General features: G+C 41.5%; 1 protein-coding gene across 2 annotated transcripts in view; it reads right to left on the bottom strand.

Annotated features, from left to right (window-relative positions):
- KDM3B (lysine demethylase 3B) overlaps window positions 1–20,620 on the bottom strand; it is a 70,150-nt gene that overhangs the window by 14,694 nt on the left and 34,836 nt on the right. For both annotated transcript variants that reach the window (XM_059417656.1, XM_059417657.1), the window contains 6 exons: window positions 19,190–20,423; window positions 18,122–18,323; window positions 13,010–13,224; window positions 12,171–12,323; window positions 2,904–3,011; window positions 909–1,036 (listed from right to left, as the gene is read on the bottom strand). In XM_059417656.1, the coding sequence (XP_059273639.1) occupies window positions 909–1,036; window positions 2,904–3,011; window positions 12,171–12,323; window positions 13,010–13,224; window positions 18,122–18,323; window positions 19,190–20,423 (2,040 nt within the window). The remainder of the gene's footprint in view (window positions 1–908; window positions 1,037–2,903; window positions 3,012–12,170; window positions 12,324–13,009; window positions 13,225–18,121; window positions 18,324–19,189; window positions 20,424–20,620) is intronic.

Below are 20,620 nucleotides of genomic sequence, written 5' to 3'. Positions count from 1 at the left end.
ACAGTAAGGGCTGCTGACACTGAAAAGGTCTGGGAAAACAATGTGAAACTGTCCCATAAACTGCTATTTCATTCATTCATTAATTTACCATACATTTAAGGAGTTCTGCAATGTGTCAGAAACTTGGTTCTGTGGAAAGAACAGTTGAATGTAACTAATATTTTAATAGAAAGTAAGCTCATTAAGCTGTTCTGAGGATTAAATGAGATAGTATACGCAAAGAGTTTGGTATAGTGTTTGGCACACATAAATAATCCATAAATGTTCTATTACTGAATTTTCCAGATGAGTAGCCTTAATTCCTGTGGCTCCTCCTGACCATGTGTTGGTTGTGTTCTTGGAAAGCAGGTAAGGGTATGTGTGTGGGTGTGCAAATGTGTTTTAAAAACAGCCTCTTGTTCAAAACAGTTACCATCAAACCGGAATGACCTCCACCTCTGACAGAGCAATGAGCAAACCACTGCCTCTCTGGAGGCCTGGCATTGTTTTCAGGGTAGAATGATCCCAGCTCAGCAGGCCAGTCTTCACATTTCTGTCCTCAGTACCTAACATGACAAGGACAGGGACCATGCACACAGATAGGACTGCCTTCCTAGTAACATTTTCTATACTTCTCACCTATATAAGGACTCTAAAGTGTAAATCTTGACAAGATGCAGAGAATTTCTTTGTGCTATTTATCAACCCAGCCTGAAATGGTTTTAAAATGACTGAAGAGAAACTCGTACCAGGCAGAGGGAATCAAATCCCTGAGTAACATTTTTGGGGCTCTCTCTAGAAACACTTCTCCATCCCCTAATTCCTCAGGTATCCTACAGTAGCCTAGGACAACACAGGTGAAAATGGGGGCACTTCCCAGTACTAAGAGGTGAAGTTTCTCTCACTTATACCCACACATACCACTTTACCTGTGACATCCCATTGGTGACAGCAGGTCTCAGCACAGATTTGTTCTGCCGACTAATACAAGGGCAGTTTGCTTTTATTCCCCATTTGCCCCGGGCAGCATGTACCATGTCTCCAATATTGTAAAGAGCTGGAAGACAGACAGCAACAACGAAAGCCGCAGAATGTTTTATGTGCCAGGTATTGTGCTAAGGATCTCATTTATATTACCCTCATTTATATTTATATTATATTATATTAAGGATCTCATTTATATTACCCTCCTCAACCCTTAAAGGTAAAGGTAAAAGGCTACCACTTCACATTTCAGTGAGGTGGTAGCCTTTACCCTCAATTTTTCTGAAAAAGATTTTACTTACGATTTTATTTATTTGACAGAGAGAGAGAGTACACAAGCAGGGGGAGCAGAAGGCAGAGGGAAGGGGAGAAGCAGGCTCCCTGCTGAGTATAGAGCCTGACGTGGAACTAGATCTCAGGACCCGAAGGCAGACGCTTAACTGACCAAGCCACCCAGGCACCCCTAAATTTATTTAAGCAGGCTCCACACCCAGACCTCAAGACCCTGAGATTAAGAGTTGTATGTTCGGGGCGCCTGGGTGGCTCAGTGGGTTGAGCCTCTGCTCAGGTCATGGTGTCAGGGTGCTGGGATGGAGTCCCAAATCAGGCTCTCTGCTCGGCAAGGAGCCTGCTTCCCTTCTCTCTTGGCCTGCCTCTCTGCCTACTTGTGATCTCTGTCAAATAAATAAAATCTTAAAAACAAAAAAAAGAGTCGCATATTCTATCAACTGAACACCAGCCAGGTACCCCTAAAGATTGTATTTTTTTTTTAAGTGATCACTACACCCAATATAGGGCTCGAACTCACAACCCCGAAGATCAAGCATTGCACTCCACTGACTGAGCTAGCCAGGTGCTCCACACTCTCAATTTCTGATGATGAAACTGATACTCACGAGTAGTTTATGTCATTTGCTCAAGCACACATAGTTGGTAAATGGAAGTACTAACAGTTTAGCTGAGGTATACTTAGTCCTAAAGTTCTGTGCACTCTTAACTACTAACCTACACTCCCTCTTCTAGTAAACATTAGCAAGCTGACCTGTAGGAGAAACTCTAGGGTTAGATTCTTTAATGTTCGAAAGCATGGTAAACATTCTGAATTGTATACTTGAGATTTGTATACTTTAAGTTATACCTAACAAAAAAGAAAATGTAGAGAAAAAAACCAGACCAGTGCAAACTTAACATCAACATTTAACCAATGCTTAGATCAGCAGGGAGCAGCCATCCTACTGATGCACTGAGGGAACCCTTCTGCTTGGAGGCACTGGGTATAAGGATCCAGAGTGCCCCTTGCACAGCAGAGGAGAATATAGATAGTAGACTAGCCATCTTCAATGTCTATGTGTTATCAGAAGTATGGAAGCTGGAAACTTTTTGGAGGACTCACTGAAGTAAGCTGGGACTGTGACATAAACAGGGTCACTCGTTCCTCCTGTTAAGCTGCTTTCTTCAGGGATTTAAGAAATTTGATTAGCTTTAGGTGGATTTTTACAAACCTAAAATCAAAAGTCTTTCTAGAAGCATTTGGGACTTCTATTCTGATCCTACCAACCACAGGAATGTAAAATATTATGTCGAAAAGTAACCAATGTCTCCAACCAGAAAGGTGAGCCAAGTGTGCATTGGCTGCATAAAATCTAACAGCTATCTAACGATTCAAACTGTCAGAAAAATCTGGGGAGGCTAAACAAAATCTGGCCAGGATAAACCACCTCACCAGATTTTATGGTGTGTGAGTTATACCTAAATTAACTGAAAAACACTTTTTTCCCCTCAAATGTTCTTTATTTTTAGTATTTTTTTTGGTTTATTTAAGTAATTTCTATACCCAATATGGGGCTCAAACATACAACCCCGAAATCAAGAACCACCACTTCTCTGACTGAGCTAGCCAGGAGCCCTTCTTTCCCCAAATTTTGAAAGAACTCCCTTACCTGTGCCAGGGATGATCTGTGTGGGCATGAGATTCTCTGGTTCATGGGACTGCCCCTTTGCACACTTCAACCAGGAGAAAACTTCTTCATCACCCATCTCTTCGGTCTCTGAAACAGAAATAAAAGAACTTCATTTATTTTACGAGGGTCACAAGATATATCCTTCTCAGTGAGTCAGAGTTTCAGATCCTATAGGCCAACTTTCTCAAGGGCCAGAGAAGACAACATCTAACTTTCAAAGAATCTGCTTCATTGTTTTATTATTTATTGTATATACATACAAAAAATTCAACAAATTAAAGTGTGCACTTCAATGTAATTTTGACAAATGTATACAATTGTATAAACACCGCCACCTTCATGATATAGAACTTTCCATCTCCCTTCCTGATGTTCCCTCAAGTCCTATGCTTGTGGTCAAAGCCTTTTCTTAATCTCTGGCTACCACTGATCAACTTTCTAATACTAACGTTTTGCTTTTTCTAGAATTTCATATAATTGGAAGCATACAGTAGTCAGTTGTGTCAGGTTTCTTTCAGATAGCATGATTTGAGATTTATACATACATGTTCATTATCAGTAATCATTCCTTTTTAATGGCTGAATACTCTTCCATCGTATGGATATCCTTTTTTTTTTTTAAATATACTCATTCACCAGCTGGTGAACAGTTGGATTGTTTCCAATTTGGGGGCTATTATGAATAAAGTTGCTATAAACATCCAAGTAGAATCTTTTAGGTGGACATGTTTTCATTTCTCTCATAAATCCCTAGAAGTGGGATGCTGGATCATATGGAATGTTTATAAGAAATGGCCATACAGGTTTTCCAAATTGAGGTTATCAGTGTGCATTCCTACCAGCAATTTTAAGAGTTCTAGTTTTTCCACATCCTTGGCAACACTTGGTATTATCAGTCACTAAAATTCTAGCCTTCCAAGTGGATACAAGGATTGTTCACTATGGTTCTAATTTTCTATTGATCTATCTTCTTTGGTAAAGTATTGTTCAAATCTTTTGCTCACTTAAAAACTGGGTTGTCTGTAATATTATGCAGCCATCAAAAATATGAAATCTTGGCATTTGCAATAACATGGCTGGAACTAGAGGGTATAATGCTAAGTGAAATAAGTCAATCAGAGAGGAACATCTCCCACTGATTATCATATGATCTCACTGATATGTGGAATTTAAGAAACAAGGCAGAGGATCATAGGGGAAGAGGGGGAAAAAAATGAAACAAGACGTAGCCAGAGAGGGAGACAAACCATGAGCGACTCTTAATCTCAGGAAACAAATTGAGGATTGCTGGAATGGAGGGGGGTTGGAGGAATTGGGTAGCTGGATGATGAACACTGGGGAGGATATGTGCTGTGGTGAGTGCTGTAAATTGTGGAAGGATGAATCACACACCTGAAACAAATACATTATATGTTAATTTTTAAAAATTTGTTTGTCTTCTTATTGAGTTCTAAGACGTCTTTATTGTGGATTCATGTCCTTTTTTTTTTTTTTTTTTAAGAATTTATTTATTTGACAGGCAGAGATCACAAGTACGTGGAGATGCAGGCAGAGAGAGAGGAGGAAGCAGGCTCTCTACTGAGCAGAGAGCCTGATGTGGGGCTCGATCCCAGGACCCTGGGATCATGACCTGAGCCGAAGGCAGAGGCTTTAACCCACTGAGCCACCCAGGTGCCCCATGGATTCAAGTCCTTTAACAAATATGGGATCAGTCAATCTCTTCTCCCAGTCTGTAGCTTACCTTTTTATTTGAGACTGTTTTTTTGAACAGCGAAAGCTTTCAAATTTGATAATTTTTTTGCTTTTTGTGTCCTATCTAAAAAATATTTACCCAACCCAAGGATACAAAGATCTTCTATTTTTTCTTCTGGAGGTTTTATAGTTTTAGCTTTTATGTTTAGGCCCATGATTTACTTAAGAGCTAACTTTTAATATATGACATGAGTAAAAATTAAGTTTATTTTATTCGAGTATGGATACACAGTTATTCCAGTACCATTTGTTGAAAGAACTATCTTTTCCCCACTGAATTATTGTGGCACCTTTGTTAACTAATCAGCTGATTATATGCGTGCTTATTTCTGTTTTATTGTATTACCACAATGCCTTGATTCCTGTAGCTATATTGTAACTCTTAAAATGAAGTAGTATGGGGCGCCAGGGTGGCTCAGTGGGTTGGGCCTCTGGCTTTGGCTTGGGTCATGATCTCAGGGTCCTGGGATTGAGCCCCGCATTGGGCTTTCTGCTCCGTGGGGAGCCTGCTTCCTTCTCTCTCTCTGCCTGACTCTCTGCCTACTTGTGATCTGTCAAATAAATAAATAAAATCTTAAAAAAAAAAATGAAGTAGTATAGATCCTCCAACTGCCTTCTTTTTCAAAACTGTTTTCATTATTCTAGTCCTTTGATTTCATGTAAATTTTAGAATCAGCTTGTTCAATTTCTACAAAAAGGCCTACTGGAATTTTGATTTGAATTACATGTAATAGATTAATTTGGAAGAAGTGACATCTTAGTACACCATCTTCTTTCCATGAATATGTCACATCTCTGCATTTATTTTGTCTTTTTTCATTTTTCTCAGCAATTGTTGTTTTCAGTGTATGCGTTTTTTGCATTTTGACTAAATTTATCCCTACACAATTCATGTTTTTTTGATGCTGCCATAAAGGATAGTGATTTAAAAATTCAAATTCTAATTGCTCATTGACAGCATATAGAAATAGAATTGATTTTTGTTGTGTTTTGTCCTGCAATCTTGCTAAATGCACATTTTAGTTCTTGTAGCTTTTTTGTAGATTTCTTTCTCTTCTTTAAAAAAAAATTTTTTTTTTTAAATAATCACTACATCTGGGGTGCTTGGCTGGCTCAGTACATAGAAAACATTACTCCTGAAGTTGACTCTTGGGTTGTGAGTGCAAGCCCCACAGCAGGTATAGAGATTACCTAAAAATAAAATCTAAAAAAGACTACAAAGTTAAAAAAAAATAAATCTCTACACCCATCATGGGGCATGAACCCAGGACCCTGAGATCAAGAGTCACAACATCTTCCTACTGGGCCAGCCAGGCACTCTACTACACAGATGGTCATGTCACCTGGAAATAAAAAAATATTTTACTTCGTTCCAGTCCATATGCCTTTTTTGGGGGTGCAGGTGTGGGAAGGGTATGCTTTTATTTCTTGATGTGTAGAAATGTATAGTAACTCCAGCTTAGAGTTGAGAAATTGTGAAAAGTAGACACCCTGCTCTGCTCCTGATCTCAGGGAGAAAAGGTCAGTCTTGGGGCGCCTGGGTGGCTCAGTGGGTTAAAGCCTCTGCCTTCAGCTCGGGTCATGATCTCAGGGTCCTGGAATTGAGCCCTGTATCGGGCTCTCTGCTCAGCAGGGAGCCTGCCTCCCCCTCTCTGCCTGCCTCTCTGCCTACTTGTGATTTCTGTCTGTCAAATAAATAAATTAAAAAAAAAAAAAAAAGAAACCTTAAAAAAAAAAAGTCAGTCTTTTGAATTATATAAGATGCTCCTACCTGTACCTAGGTTCAGTGCTTTTCAACCTTAATTTTTCACTCCGTCAAAGACCTTTATGGACAGGTTTTTGGGTTGTTGTTGTTTTTGTAATAGTGCTACCGACCCCAAGAAAACTGAATACAAGATATACTATATATCTGTTTACTTGTCCCGTCTTTTGAACTAGCTGCTTTTATGATTTGATATTCTACTTTTGGCTTATTAGCTATATATACACCTCTTTGTTACTATTGGCCCTAGGGTTTGTAGTGTCTCTAACTTAACACAGTCTATCTTCAAATATTATACCACTCTTCTCCCTGAGACCCCTGTAAAACTGAACTAATTCCATTTCCCTTCTTTTGTGCTATTACTACATATTTTAATTTTACATATATTATCAACCCCTCACTACATTGTTACTTTTCCTTTAAACAACTATCTTTTTAAAAAAGTAAAAATAAGAAAGCCTTTCATATCTACTTAAATATTTTTCACATAGGAAGTTTTTCATTCCTTTGTGTAAATCTGAATTCCCTTTCTGTATCAATAGTTTTCTGACAAGTTGGCTGTCATTCTTATCTTCATTATTTTGTATATAATTTGTTTTTTTTTACCCTCTTGTGACTTTCAGATTTTTTCTTTCTCTTACTGCTTTCCAGTAAGGTGGTTTTTGATGTGTTTTGGGTGGTTTTAATGCTTCTTCTGTTTGAGATTAATTGCTGGATTTGTGGCTTTATAGCTTTTTCATCAAATTTGGAAAATTTGTGGCTTTATTTGTTCAGATATTTTTTTATATCTGTCCTCCTACTGTTGCTCTTTCTGGAACTCCCAACAATTTTGTTTCATAAACTGCCTGATACTTCCTATACTTCAAGACAGCACTCTTCAATCTTTAAGTTTAGTCTTTCTTCTCTCTGTCCTCAGTGTTGGTTTCTATTGTTATGTCCAACTTGTTTCTTCTGCAGTGTCTAACTGCCATTATCCCATCTAGTATAAATTTTTTTAAAGATATTTTTCATACCTAGATGATTCACTTGGGTCTCTTATGTATTCTGTTTTTCTACTCATCATATTCATGTCTCCCTTTATGTCTTTCAATATACCATTTATAATTGCAGCTTTAAGGTCCTTTTACAGTAATTCTATCATCACTGTCATTTCTGGATTTGTTTCTATTGATCGTTTCTTTCCCACAGATTATTGGTTATATTATCCTGCCTTTTTTGCAAATGTGATTATTCTTTTACTTTAAAATTTTTATTACTGAAGCATAGTTGACATATAGTTGATACTCTGAAGTAGTTTCATGTTTACAACATAATGATTTGATTCTATATGTTACTCCATGCTCTCCAAGACAAATGCAGGTGCCATCTGCCACCAAACAATATTATTACAACGTTAATGACTAGATTCCCTGTGACGACTTTATCACTGGAACTCTGTACCTCTTAACCCCTCTCACCTATTTTTTGCTCACCTCCCACTGCTTCCCCTCAGGAAATCACTAGTCTGTTCTCTGCATTTATTTATGAGTTTATTTGTTCATTTTGGTTTTATTTTATTTTTTTTTAGAGAGAAAGCAAGCAAGGAAGAGTATGTGAGTGGGGTTGGGGGTGGCAAAAGGAGAGCGAAAGAATCTTTTTTTAAAAGATTTTATTCATCAGAGAGCAAGAGTGAGCATGAGAGTACAAGCAGGGGAGCCTCAGGTAGACGGAGAAGCAGGCTTCCCACTGAGCAAGGAGCTCGATGTGGGACTTGATCCCAGGACCCCTGGGATCATAACCTTAGCCAAAGGCAGACACTTAACCAACTGAGCCACTCAGGTACCCCCCCCACCCCGCCGCTTTTTGAAAGATTTTATTTATTGGAGAGAATCTTAAGCAGACTCCAAAACCAGAGTAGGGCCTGACATGGGGCTCAATCTCATGGTCCTTAACTGAAATCTCATGACCTGAGCTGAAATCAAGAGTTGGACACTTAACTGACTGAGCCACCCAGGCACCCCTTTATTATTTTTTTAATTAAAAGAATTTTTTGGGGGGCACCTGGGTGGCTCAGTGGGTTAAAGCCTCTTCCTTCGGCTCGGGTCATGATCTCAGGGTCCTGGGATCGAGTCCCACACCAGGCTCTCTGCTCAGCAGGGAGCCTGCTTCTCTCTCTCTCTGCCTGCCTCTCTGCCTACTTGTGATCTCTGTCAAATAAATAAATAAAATCTTAAAAAAAAAAAAAAGAATTTTAAGTAGTTTCTATGCCCAATGTGGGGCTTGACCTTGTCCCCGAGATCAAGACTTGCATGGTCTGATTGAACCAGCCAGGTGTCCCTGTTTTGTTTTTGAGATTTCACATATAAGTGAAAAATATGGTATCTATCTTTGTCTGATTTATTTCACTTAGTGCAATACTCTTTAAGTACATCCATGTTGTTCCAAGTGGCAAGATGTCCTTATTTATGGCAGAGTAGTATTTTATCCCGTCCCATTTTCTTTATCCATTCATCAACAGATGGACACTTGGGTTGCTTCCATATCTTGCCTATTGTAAACAGCAATGCAGTAAACATAGTGGTACATTTTTTTGAATTAGCATATCCATTTTCTTTGGAGGGCCTCCATACTGTTTTCCATAGTGACTACACCAATTTAAATTCTCACCAATAGCACATGAGGGTTCCTTTTTCTCCATTCTCCCCAACAGTTGTTATTTCTTGTCTTTTTGATACTTGCCCTTCTGACATGTGTGACATAGGATCTCATTGTGGTTTTGGTCTGCATTTACCTGATGGGAATAATGTGGAACATGTCTTCATGTGTCTGCTGGCCATCTGTATGCCTTCTCTGAAAAAATGTCTATGCAGGTCCTCTGCCCATTTTTTAACCAGACAGGTTTTTTGTTTTGGTTTTGGGGGGGGGCATTGATATAAGTCATCTATATAGTTTGGATATTAACCCTTTATTGGATATATCACTTGCAAATATTTTCTTCCGTTCAGGAGGCTGCCGTTTTGCTTTGTTGATGGTTTCCTTTGCTGTGGAAAAGCTTTTTATTTTGGTATAGTCCCAACAGTTTATTTTTCTTTTGTTTCCCTTGCCTGAGGAAACATATTCAGAAAAATGTTGCTAAGGCCAATACTCAAGGGATTACTGCCTATGTTCTCTTACATGTGTTTTATGGTTTTGGGTCTCACATTTAGTTATTTAATCCATTTTGAGTTTATTTTTGTTTATGGTGTTAAGACAATGGTCTGGTTTCATTCCTTTGCAAGTAGTTGTCCAGTACCAAAGAGACTCATACCTGCTCCTTCCTCCCTCCTTCCTTCTTCCTTCCTTCCTTCCCTTATTTCTTTCTCTTTCATTCTCTTTCTTTCTCAAGTCAACTCTATCCCCAGTGTGGGGCTCAAATTCATGACCCTGAGATCAAGAGTTGCATGCTCTACTGAGCCAGCCAGTTGCCTCCCGGTTTTTCATGACTAAATGCAGAGTTTTTTTACTTTAATGTTTCAGAATGCTGGATTTTGTCGTAATCCTTTCAAGAATGTTTGGTTTTAGTCTGGTGCATAGTTAAGTAGCCTGCAGATCAGTTGGATCCTTCCTAGGCTTGCTTTACACTATGTTATCTCCAGAGCCCCCTTTATTCTGGAACTACATTAGTCCCACTGTCAAACTGTGACCCTTCTGGACTCTTCCCAGTGTCTTTCTGGTAGCAATACAAATGGTAAGTTATGGAAATTATTACGTCAATTGGTTTCTGAAGGTTCCTTTTTGGGCCTCGTATATGTGCAGATCACTATACAGCCAAAAACCGAGGTGACCGCTCTGCGCTCTCCGCTCTGTTCTTTATGTGCAGCTCTAAGGTCTTTAGCACACTGCCTTACTCTTCTCAGACTCTGATCTCTGTCTCAGCTCAGTGAGACTGCCAACAGTTTTAGTTGCTCTTCCCTCTACTGCAGCCTGGAAACTGTCTACAGGCAGTAAACCGGAGAAATTGTAGGATTTGCCTTGGTTCTTCCCTTCTCTTACAGATCACAGATTCATGCTGCCTGCTGTCCAATGTCTAAAACTGTGGATTCATACATTTGGTCTCGTTTTCTTGTTTATGGCAGGAGGGCAATTCCTGTGGAAGTTAACCTTTCATGGGCAGAAGTGGAAGATCTGATAGCTACGTAACACACAGTTAAGTAGTGGATGTTAGGCCCTGTGCTAACCACTTAAATATCTCATTTAATCCTCACAACAATGCCGAGAAAGAAGTACTCATGTCACCTTTGTTTTATAGATAAGGAAATTGAGACTCTAGTGATTAAGAAACTAGCTCAAGATACCACAGTTGGCGTAATAAGCTGTGAAAGGAGGTTTCAAATCCCAGTAGCATAAGCTCTAAACCACTGGATTCCAATGGCTGCAGAATATCTCAGAAGAGGGAAGAATGAGGAGGTCAAGGGGCAAGAAGGTTTTCAGGTTAAGTAGTAAGATAAAGGACAAAAGGAAGCAAAAGATCTGAATAGTCATTTTTCCAAAGATAAACAGAGAGCCAATAAGCACGTGAAAAGAAGCTCAACACCAACAATCATCAGAGAAATGTAAACCAAAATCACACAATGTGATAGGGACTCTTTCCTATAAACAAAAAGGCAGACAACAGGGGCACCTGAATGGCGCAGTGGGTAAAGCCTCTGCCTTTGGCTCAGGTCATGATCTCAGCGTCCTGGGATCTGCTTGGCAGGGAGCCTGCTTCCCCCTCTCTCTGCCTGCCTCTTTGCCTACCTGCGATCTCTCTCCAGAGATCAAATAAATAAATAACATCTTGGAAAAAAAAAAAAAAAAAGGCAGACAATATTAAGTGTTTTTAAGAGGGGAAAAACTGGAACCCTTGTGCATTGCTGGTGGGATTATAAAATTATGTAGCTACTCTGGAATACAATTTGACAGTTCCTGAAAGGGTTAAATTAGAACTTCCATTTAGCCCATCAATTCCACTCTAAGCATATACTCAAAAGAAATGAAAACCTATGCTCACACAAAACACCTGTGCACAAATGTTCATAGTGGTACTTTTCATAATAGCTCAGAATGGAAACAACCTACATGTCCATCAGAACGGATAAACACAATGTAGTATATCCATACAATGGAATATTATTTGGCAATACAAAATAATAAGTTAATGATATGTGCTATAGCATGGATGAAGTTTTAAAACAGTATGCTGAAGTAAAAGGTCAAAGGTGGCCAAATATTGTATGATTCCATTTATAAGACAGGTACACAACAGGTAATTCAACAGAGATGAGAAAATAAGTAGATTAATGGTTACCAAGGGCTGAGCAAAGAGAGAATATAGTTATTGCTATTATGTACAACATTTCTTTTTGGAGCAACCAGAGTGAAATTTGATAGTGGAAATGGTTGCACAACCTTGAGAATATACTAAAAACTTTTGAATTGTACACCTTAAAAGGGTGAATTTTAGAGCATGTGAGTTATATAGTAACATCAATAAAGATGTTGTTTAAAAAAAAAAGAGAGAGAGAGAAAAAACAGAAGGTAAAGAATAACCCTTCTTGGCTTCTTTTAGCCTACCCAGTCAGGCTGGAATACTGGCAACTGTTAAGGCCTCACAATGCAAGAAAAATGAGGGAAGCTAAGCAGTTCAAGAAGGGGCACAAACCCATTCTGGCTTCAAGTCCCATACCTCCAATGACAGGTTACCTTTAGAACTGAACAGGACAATATTTGCTCACCACTGCGTGGACGGCTTTTTCTGAGCCTGTAACAGTCAAGGCAGACCCCAAATCCACATTTGCGACAAACCCAGTGGATGTTGAAGAGAGTTGTTTCACATACATCACACATCTCCCGTACACCACGCACTGCTCGCTTCCATGCCACTTTCTCTGGTGGAAAGAGGAAGAGGAATATTGTTGGCGTTGATCATTGTGAATAACAGCAAAAGACCCCAGATCCACTGACTGCTACTCGAACTGTTTTTATCCAGCAATAAAACTCAAAGATGTAAGAAGTCAGTGTTTCTATAAATGTTAAGAGAAAGAAAATAGATGCTACTGCTAATATTTCTGAACAAGTGTCAACGAAAACAAATGCCCCATGTTTTTACTTAAGATAATGTAAAAATTTCAATTTGGGGGAGTTTGAAGTAAGAGGATTCTTCACTTGAAGTGTATGGAAAATTTTCACAGGAGAATTCTCCTTAGGTATAGTATCTCACAGACATGAAATATCAAAAATATGTGAACAATGGTGGGGTCTAGGTGTGAAACATGGTACCCAGTAGTGCTTCTTCTATTCACAAACCATGTATCACTTACTATCACAAACTGGTTCAAAGCAAACTGAAAATATTCAGGGTGACCCAAACCCAGACAGGGATCAAGGAAGGAATGAGATCTGCTGGATATAGTTAGGGCATCAGCTACTTAGTTTGCTACAAAGAAAAGTCTTATCAGTCTTAGCTCATCCACAGAAAATGCCACCTGCCACCCCTACCACTCCTCCTTTAAGCAACAAAAAATTGAAGTTCTTAAGCAGGAGTGCCAGGAAAACAAGCAAGAGGGTGTCTTACGGTGTGGCTCCACCATCATCATTGCCTCCTTCTCGGACATCACAAGCTGGCAGAACTGGTCCCCAACGTTAGCCAGGATGTATTTTGAGGTCTCTAGGTCTATTCCTTCTGCTAGGGAGGAAGAGGGAATCCACAGGTTCATGGCATCAGGGTCACTTTGCTGGGGACTCAGAAATCCCTCCACACGGAGCACCCCCTTCCGAGTGAAGATCAACCTGAGATAGGAAGGTAGATAATCAAATACATGGTAAACAGCAGCAGCCAAGCAAACTGATACACACCTAAAACCCTAGGAGCTAAAAACATTAGGTAGGACGTAAGAGCAATCAGCATGCAGTATTTTCACCCTGGAAGGCATCTGGCTGGCTCCGCTGGAAGGGCATCCAACTCTTTACCTTGGGGTTGCAAGTTCAATGCCCAAATTGGATGCAGACATACTTAAAGAAAAAGAAAAAAATTTCTACTCTATTTCATCAACACAGTATGCATTCTCTTCACTAGCAGAAAGACCTGTGAACACTTACTATGTCTGCATTCTTTAAAAAACTGATCTCAGGGGCGCCTGGGTGGCTCAGTGGGTTAAAGCCTCTGCCTTCGGCTCGGGTCATGATCTCAGGGTCCTGTGATTGAGCCCCACATCGGGCTCTCTGCTCTGCAGGGAGCCTATTTCCTCCTCTCTCTCTCCCTGCCTCTCTGCCTACTTGTGATCTCTATCTGTCAAATAAGTAAATAAAATCTTAAGAAAAAAAAAAAAAAACCAAAACTGATCTCAGGGGTGCCTGGGTGGCTCAATCATTAAGTGTGTGCCTTCGGCTCAGGTCATGATCCCAGGGTTGTGGGATCAAGCCCCGCATCGGGCTCCCTGCTCAGTGGGAAGCCTGCTTCTCCCTCCCCCAATCCCCTTGCTTGTGTTCCTTCTTTCACTGTCAAATAAATAAAATCTTAAAAAGAGAAATAAATAAGTTCATAAAGCAGGGTACTTTAAAAAATAAAACAAAATAAAAATAAAAAGCTGTCCTCAGGGGACACCTGGGTGGCTCAAGTCAGTCAAGCGTGTCTTCAGCTCAGGTCAAGACTGGGATCCAGTCCCGCATCTGGCTCCTTGCTCAGCTAGGAAACTTGCTTCTCCCTCTGTCTACTGCTCTCTCTGCTTGTGTTCACTCTTGCTCTGACTCTCTCTCTGACAAATAAGTAAATAAAACCTTTATTTAAAAAAAAAAAAAAAAAGCTGTCCTCATATACTGCCCTGCAATTTCTCTATCTGCCTGTTTGACATGTGCACCCACACCACTGACCATGACCAGAGGAAAACAGCCATGCTCACTGTCACACTTGAAATTCATGTCTACCTAAGTTAGGTGAGCTCTTCATGTTGCCTCCCAGTCACAACAGTTTCCTGATGCACACTCTCCTAGATGCCTGTTTCATATCCTCACCTTTCTCTTCTAACCTCTAGTGTAATTTCTCCCATAAGGACCTTGCTATGTATTCCACTGAGAAAATACAAAGAACCAGAAGAGATGTCCCGTAAGCTCCCCCCACCATACTACCAGGCCTTCCTGCAACTGTGCTCATGCTCCTCCATCTGACCTGCTGCTGCTAGGAATGAACTAGGTCCCAACCAAGACTCATCTCTCCACCTATGCTCTACAACCTATCCTCTTGCATAGGCATCACATCACATACTCTCTTGTCTACATCTTCTGGTTTCCTCCCTACTGAATCACTCTGGTATTTAAACTTGCAATCTCAAAAATCCTCTCAATCCCACACCCTCCTCTTTTTATCTATTTGTAAGAGCAACATTTCTTTAGAGTTGTCTAAACTGTCAACAGTTCCTCTTCCCTTTTATTTTCTCTTCATCCGGCTCCTATCAGGCTTCCCCCCACCATGACATACCAAAACTGTTTTTGACAAGGTCATTTGCCCCCTTAAATCCAATGATCATTTTCAGTCCTTATCTGACCTGACTCAATCCCCATTATTTGCCACAGTTCATTATTCCTTCCTGGAAATATTTTCTTCATTTGCCTTCCAGGACACCTTACTGGCTGTTCTTTCTGAACCTCCTTTACCAGCTCCTCCTCATCTTTCTAGTCTCTCAATATTGCAGAACTTCAGGATTGGTCCTAGGAATGTTTCTCTTTTCTAACTACACCTGGACTCCTCAAGCAGATACACAGCCTTTTTTTTTTTTTTAAAATTAAGATTTTCTTTCTTTCTTTCTTCCTTCCTTTCTTTCATTCTTTCCCAGAGCACAAGCAGGAGGACTGGAAGAGGGAGAAGGCGGCTCCCCACACCAAGCAGGGAGCCTGATGCAGGGCTCGATCCCAGGACCTTGGGATCATGACCCGAGCCGAAGGCAGATGCTTAACCAACTGAGCCCCCAGGTGCCCAGACATACAGCTTTAAATACCCTGTGACATTAAAATTTTTAACCTCCTGCCTGGACTTTCCCCCTCAATTCAGGAGTTAAGTTTCCAGCTGCCCTTTCAACATCTTCATCTAGAAATCTTAACAGGCATCTCAAATTTAAAAAGCCCAAATTAAAGTTCTCCTTTTCTTCCCCAAACCTGCTTTTCCCTGAGAAATCTCCTTAGCAGTAAATGGCAATCCTACTCTTCCAGTTTTTACGTCAAAAGCTATAGAAACATCTTTGACTTCATTCCTTCTTTCATACTCCTCATCTAACCCATCAGAAAATCATGAGTTCTCCCTTTAAAATATATTCTTTCGGGCCGCCTGGGTGGCTCAGTGGGTTAAGCCTCTGCCTTCGGCTCAGGTCATGGTCTGAGTCCTGGATCGAGCCCTGCATCGGGCTCTCTGCTAGGTGGGGAGCCTGCTTCCCCACCCCCTCTCTGCCTGCTTCTCTGCCTACTTGTGATCTCTCTCTCTGTCAAATAATAAATAAAATCTTTAAAATATATATATATATATATATATATAAAATATATTCTTTCCTTTTTTTTTTTTTTAGGATTTTATTTATTTATTTTACAAACAGAGAGAGCAGAAGCAGGGGGGAGCAGCAGGCAGAGGAAGAACCGACTGAGCCACCCAGAGACCCACTCAAGATATATCCTTAATCCAACCAGACTCATCACTTTTATCAGCAGGCCACCATCACCTCTCACCTGGATAATTCCAACAACCTCCTTACTTCTCTGTGTTTCTGCCTCTGCCTCAATATAATCTATTCTCAAGAAGGCAATTACAGTGATCCTTTAAAACATTCCCCAGTGTCACTCATCAGCTCAAAACCTTCAGTGACTTCTCTTTCAACACAAAAGCCAAGCCCCTTAGAGTATTCCTTTAAAATATGGACAGATGGGGCAGCTGGGTCGCTCAGTTGTTAAGTGTCTGCCTTTAACTCAGGTCAAGTCCCTAATCAGGCTCCCTGCTCAGGAGGAAGCCTGCTTCTCCCTCCCCCACACCCTTCCTTGTGTTCCCTCTCTTGCTGTCACTCTCTCTGTCAAATAAATAAATAAAATCTTAGAAAAAGAAAAAATGGACCCATTGTTAACTCTATGACCTCAAATCTATCTTTTCCCCCACTCTATCTTTTTGCCACCCTAGCTCCACAAGCATACCAGGAATACTGCAGCCTTAGGACAGTTGCTCTTGTGCCTTCTACCTGGAATACTTGTCTCCCAGGAAAATGTGCAAACTACTCCTTGGCCTCCTCAAGGTCTTTACTCAAATCTCAGTTTCTAAAATCATCCTATTTAAACTATAGCTTCTCTTAACCTCCCCTTACTTCAATCCTCTTCTGTCTTTATTTTTTTCATAGTTACTATCAGCTCACATGACTTATAATTAATTAATTATTAATTGATTATTAATTATTATTATTAAATAAGTATTTAATCTCCCTCCTCAGCAACCTCCTAAGGTCTGGATCTTTATGGTTTTATATGCTGTTTAACCCTCAGTGCCCACAACAATGTCTGGCACACAGTTAAGTGCTCAGTAAATATTTGCTGAGTGAATCCATGCTATGTGGATAAATCATTTGGATTTATTTTACAAATGAAGAATTCCTGAAAGGTCATTTAGATGAAATTCTTCTGCCTTTGGCTTAGGTCATCATCCCAGGGTCCTAGGACGGAGGCCTGCATGGGGCTCCCTGCTCAGTGGGGAGTCTGCTTACCCCTCCCCCACACCCCCTGCTGTGTTCCTTCTCTCGCTGTCTCTCTGTCAAATAAATAAATAAAATCTTCAGAAGAAATTAGAAGAAGAGGGGCGCCTGGGTGGCTCAGTGGGTTAAGCCGCTGCCTTCGGCTCAGGTCATGATCTCAGGGTCCTGGGATTGAGTCCCGCATCGGGTTCTCTGCTCAGCGGGGAGCCTGCTTCCCTCTCTCTCTCTCTCTGCCTGCCTCTCTGCCTCCTTGTGATCTTTGCCTGTCAAATAAATAAATAAAATCTTTAAAAAAAAAAAAAGAAATTAGAAGAAGAATTTCTAAGTTTATCAAACAGAAGAAAAGTAACTAAAAGCATTTGTTAGGTAAAAGCAGGGGACATTCCCAGGATTTGTCAGTTATCTCTATTTCAAGGACAATTCCCATTATCTCCTAATCTTCCCTCTTCCTTTCTCAGAGAGTCAAGGTACTTTATTTTTTTTTTAAGATTTTATTTATTTATTTGACAGAGATTTATTTGACAGAGAGAGGAATCACAAGTAGGAAGAGAGAGGGGGAAGCAGGCTCTCTGCGCAGCTCGATCCTGTGACCCTGAGATCATGAGCAGAGCCAAAGGCAGAGGCTTAACCCACTGAGCCACCCAGGCTCCCAAGTTACTTTAGTACCTAAAAGGAGTAAGTGGTCAGGCACATATACACCACAACACGCATCTTTCTGCTTATACCACTGGTTTCAAATGGAACCCAAGTTAGGAATAACGTAACAAAGCTCAGGGGCCTGCAGCTCAGACTGTTCAGCTTCAATTCCCTTGGGACAAAGCCACCAGTCACTTCACAACCCAAGCACCTGAGTGGCTCCTATGGCAGAGCAAAGACCCCAGAACCAAGGGGTTAAGGAAAACAAAGAAAAGATGTGAGATTCAGAGAGAGTGGGAAATGGAAACTGGGAAGGAGACAGAGACTGGTTTGGGTACCTCCGGAAGTGAAAGAAGCGGCAGGCCACAGTGGAATCATCTTGCTCCTGTTCTTTAAATTTCCGATACCGCTCCAGGCGGCACTCCCGACACTTGTGCAGGTGAGGGGCTACATTGATGCAGGACCCATCCTGTAGGAAGGGCTCTCCAGACTGTTTGAGCTTTTTCACCTTGCTCACATCTTTCAGCACTGATTGGCCAACTGTGGAAAGTGAATGGGGAGAAACAGCTGGTCATGATTGGTATTGAGACCCAATAACATGATCCTCCAGGTGTTGCATTCTTGTCCTGACCTGGCTCATTCTTCCTTGCCATGGCTTGGCTTGTGCCTACCAGACCCACCCTTGACAGAAAGGGAGGGAGCAAAGAAGCTTAACTGGAAGCTAAGGACCATGGAGAGAATTTGTGGGCAGTGTCCCACTGCAAGGAAACAACTGTGGCATGGGTGAGAAAAACTCAAGAAAGCAGAAAGTAGCCACTTGCCTCTAGCCTCTGGGGATACAACTATTCTACTAACAACAACTCTTGTACCCCCATTAGGATACCAATTCCTAATGACAACAGTTACTTTTCACCATTCGACTTTCTTAGATACTTGCCCGTATGTAATTCTGGACCATAACCTCACAGCATCGGAGTTAATGGCTTTTGGAAGAAGTGTTAAAACTTTATATGTGTAACAGAGAGAAGCAAATTTGAGGGGTGATTCTTTTTGCTAAAGTAATTCTATGAAAGGCTGTACACAGTATCTCCTCTAAATTAAAGAGGATAGGCCAAAGAGAAGAAAGAGATGAGAAAAACACCAGGAAAGAGCTCCTGAGCAAAAGGGATATCAAGGGTACTCTTCTGATAGTATCCCTCTTTAGTAACACTGCTGGGTTAGATGCAATCCTGCCCTGAACCATAAGGTTGGATGAGGGGCCTCTACTGGGCCCTTCTGGCTATTTTATTTCACGTGATTATAGAACTTTCCATCAAAGGAAGGGCTTCTGCTGCCCAGGAGCACAATAGGTGGGCATTCGAGGCCAGTGCCAGAGCCAAGGCAATGGATAACCCCAGCAAGATCACCTTTCAGGGGGGCGGTCCGCGGTCGGCCCTTTGGGGCCTGCTTCCCTTTGCCTTTGCCCAGCAATAGCTCAGCATTTCGCTCCCCATTGGGGCCCAACTTCCCCATTAGGTGCTCTGGAATCCCCTTCATGCCCGTCTTGGCCTGCAGCTGCTCCTCAGAATCGCTCAAATCTGACAGGTCACTGTTGGTACTGGAGTCCGAATCCTGTCTGCAAGCCAAGCTTCGCTCATCCAGTGAGAACCTTTTCACAGCTTCAAAAGGAGCTTTGTTCTCCTGTGAAAAATCTGCTGGGGAGGACAGAAAGCTGCCTGAGTGCCTGCCAAAGACGTTACTAAAGGTTTTGAGGAGGGGATTGTCCTGCTGCCCAGGCCCCACAGTTGGCCTCTCCTCTGTGGGGCTGGAGGAGAGAGTAGGCATCTCAATGGGCTGGGTGAGGCTGCTGGTGGGCGAGCTGGAGCGGCCGTTCCCCATGGCAGAGAGGCTTGGACCTCCGGTGGTAAGAGCTGAGCCCAAAACACTGGACACCAGTTTAGAGGAGTCAGTTGTGATGAAGAGGGTTTTCTTCTTTGCTAAGGATGCCGAATCTGCAGAGGAGTGAGCCTCGGGCCAGCTGGCTGCGGCTTTAGAGGTGACTGTGGTAGCAGAGGAAGAGCTACCTGATGCCTGAGATGCAAAGCTGCTGAAAGGGCTATGTTCAACTTTCTCCACAAATGCAAGGAAAGGGTTAGAGGGCTCTTCTCGGGATAGTTTAGGGGGCTGTAAAAATAGATTTTCATGACTCTCTGGGGTGCGGGGATTTAGGAGGCTCCGTGGGAAGGCTGGCGTGAGGGTGGGCATGGACTCTGCAGGCATCTTCCGATCCACAGAGCTGCCAGCCTTAGAGCCTGATTTAGTGTCTGCTCCAAGAGTGGATCTGCCTTTACACAGGCTCTCAAGGCTTTGTTTGAATGAGTCTCGACTGGAGGAATCATCAGCCAAACTCTCTGAAACGGTAGTGAAGTAGTTACTGGTGGGTAAGGTTTGGGACATGCACTGAAAAAACAAGTTTTTGGAGAGATCAGAGTCTTTCTGAGACTCTGGTGCAGAGCTACAGCCAAAAGAGAAGCCCAAAGGTTTTTCTGTGGCTAGAACCCCATTGGACTGGCTCCTTCCACTTCCAAAAGTCAAAGGTTGTGATGAACTTGGGAGAGATGCTCCAAATCCAGAAGAGGCCAGAACGGTATTTCTTGAATTCTGAAAAGAAGATAGCCAGAGTTAGTGATGCTGCCTTCTCTTGACAACCCTGTCACCTCTTTTCTGGACTTAGGCAAATGTTTCTTGTGGGTCCAATCAACTTTTCTCTCCTACAATTCCATGAAAACTGCTCTTAAAAACTACATCTCACCAGCATTAATGAAGAAACCTGCCACCCACCACATAGAGGGCATCTT

The sequence above is a fragment of the Mustela nigripes genome, chromosome 12 (assembly GCF_022355385.1).
Source record: "Mustela nigripes isolate SB6536 chromosome 12, MUSNIG.SB6536, whole genome shotgun sequence".
NCBI classification, from domain to species: Eukaryota; Metazoa; Chordata; class Mammalia; order Carnivora; family Mustelidae; genus Mustela; species Mustela nigripes.
This window is presented reverse-complemented; position numbering and strand designations above follow the sequence as displayed.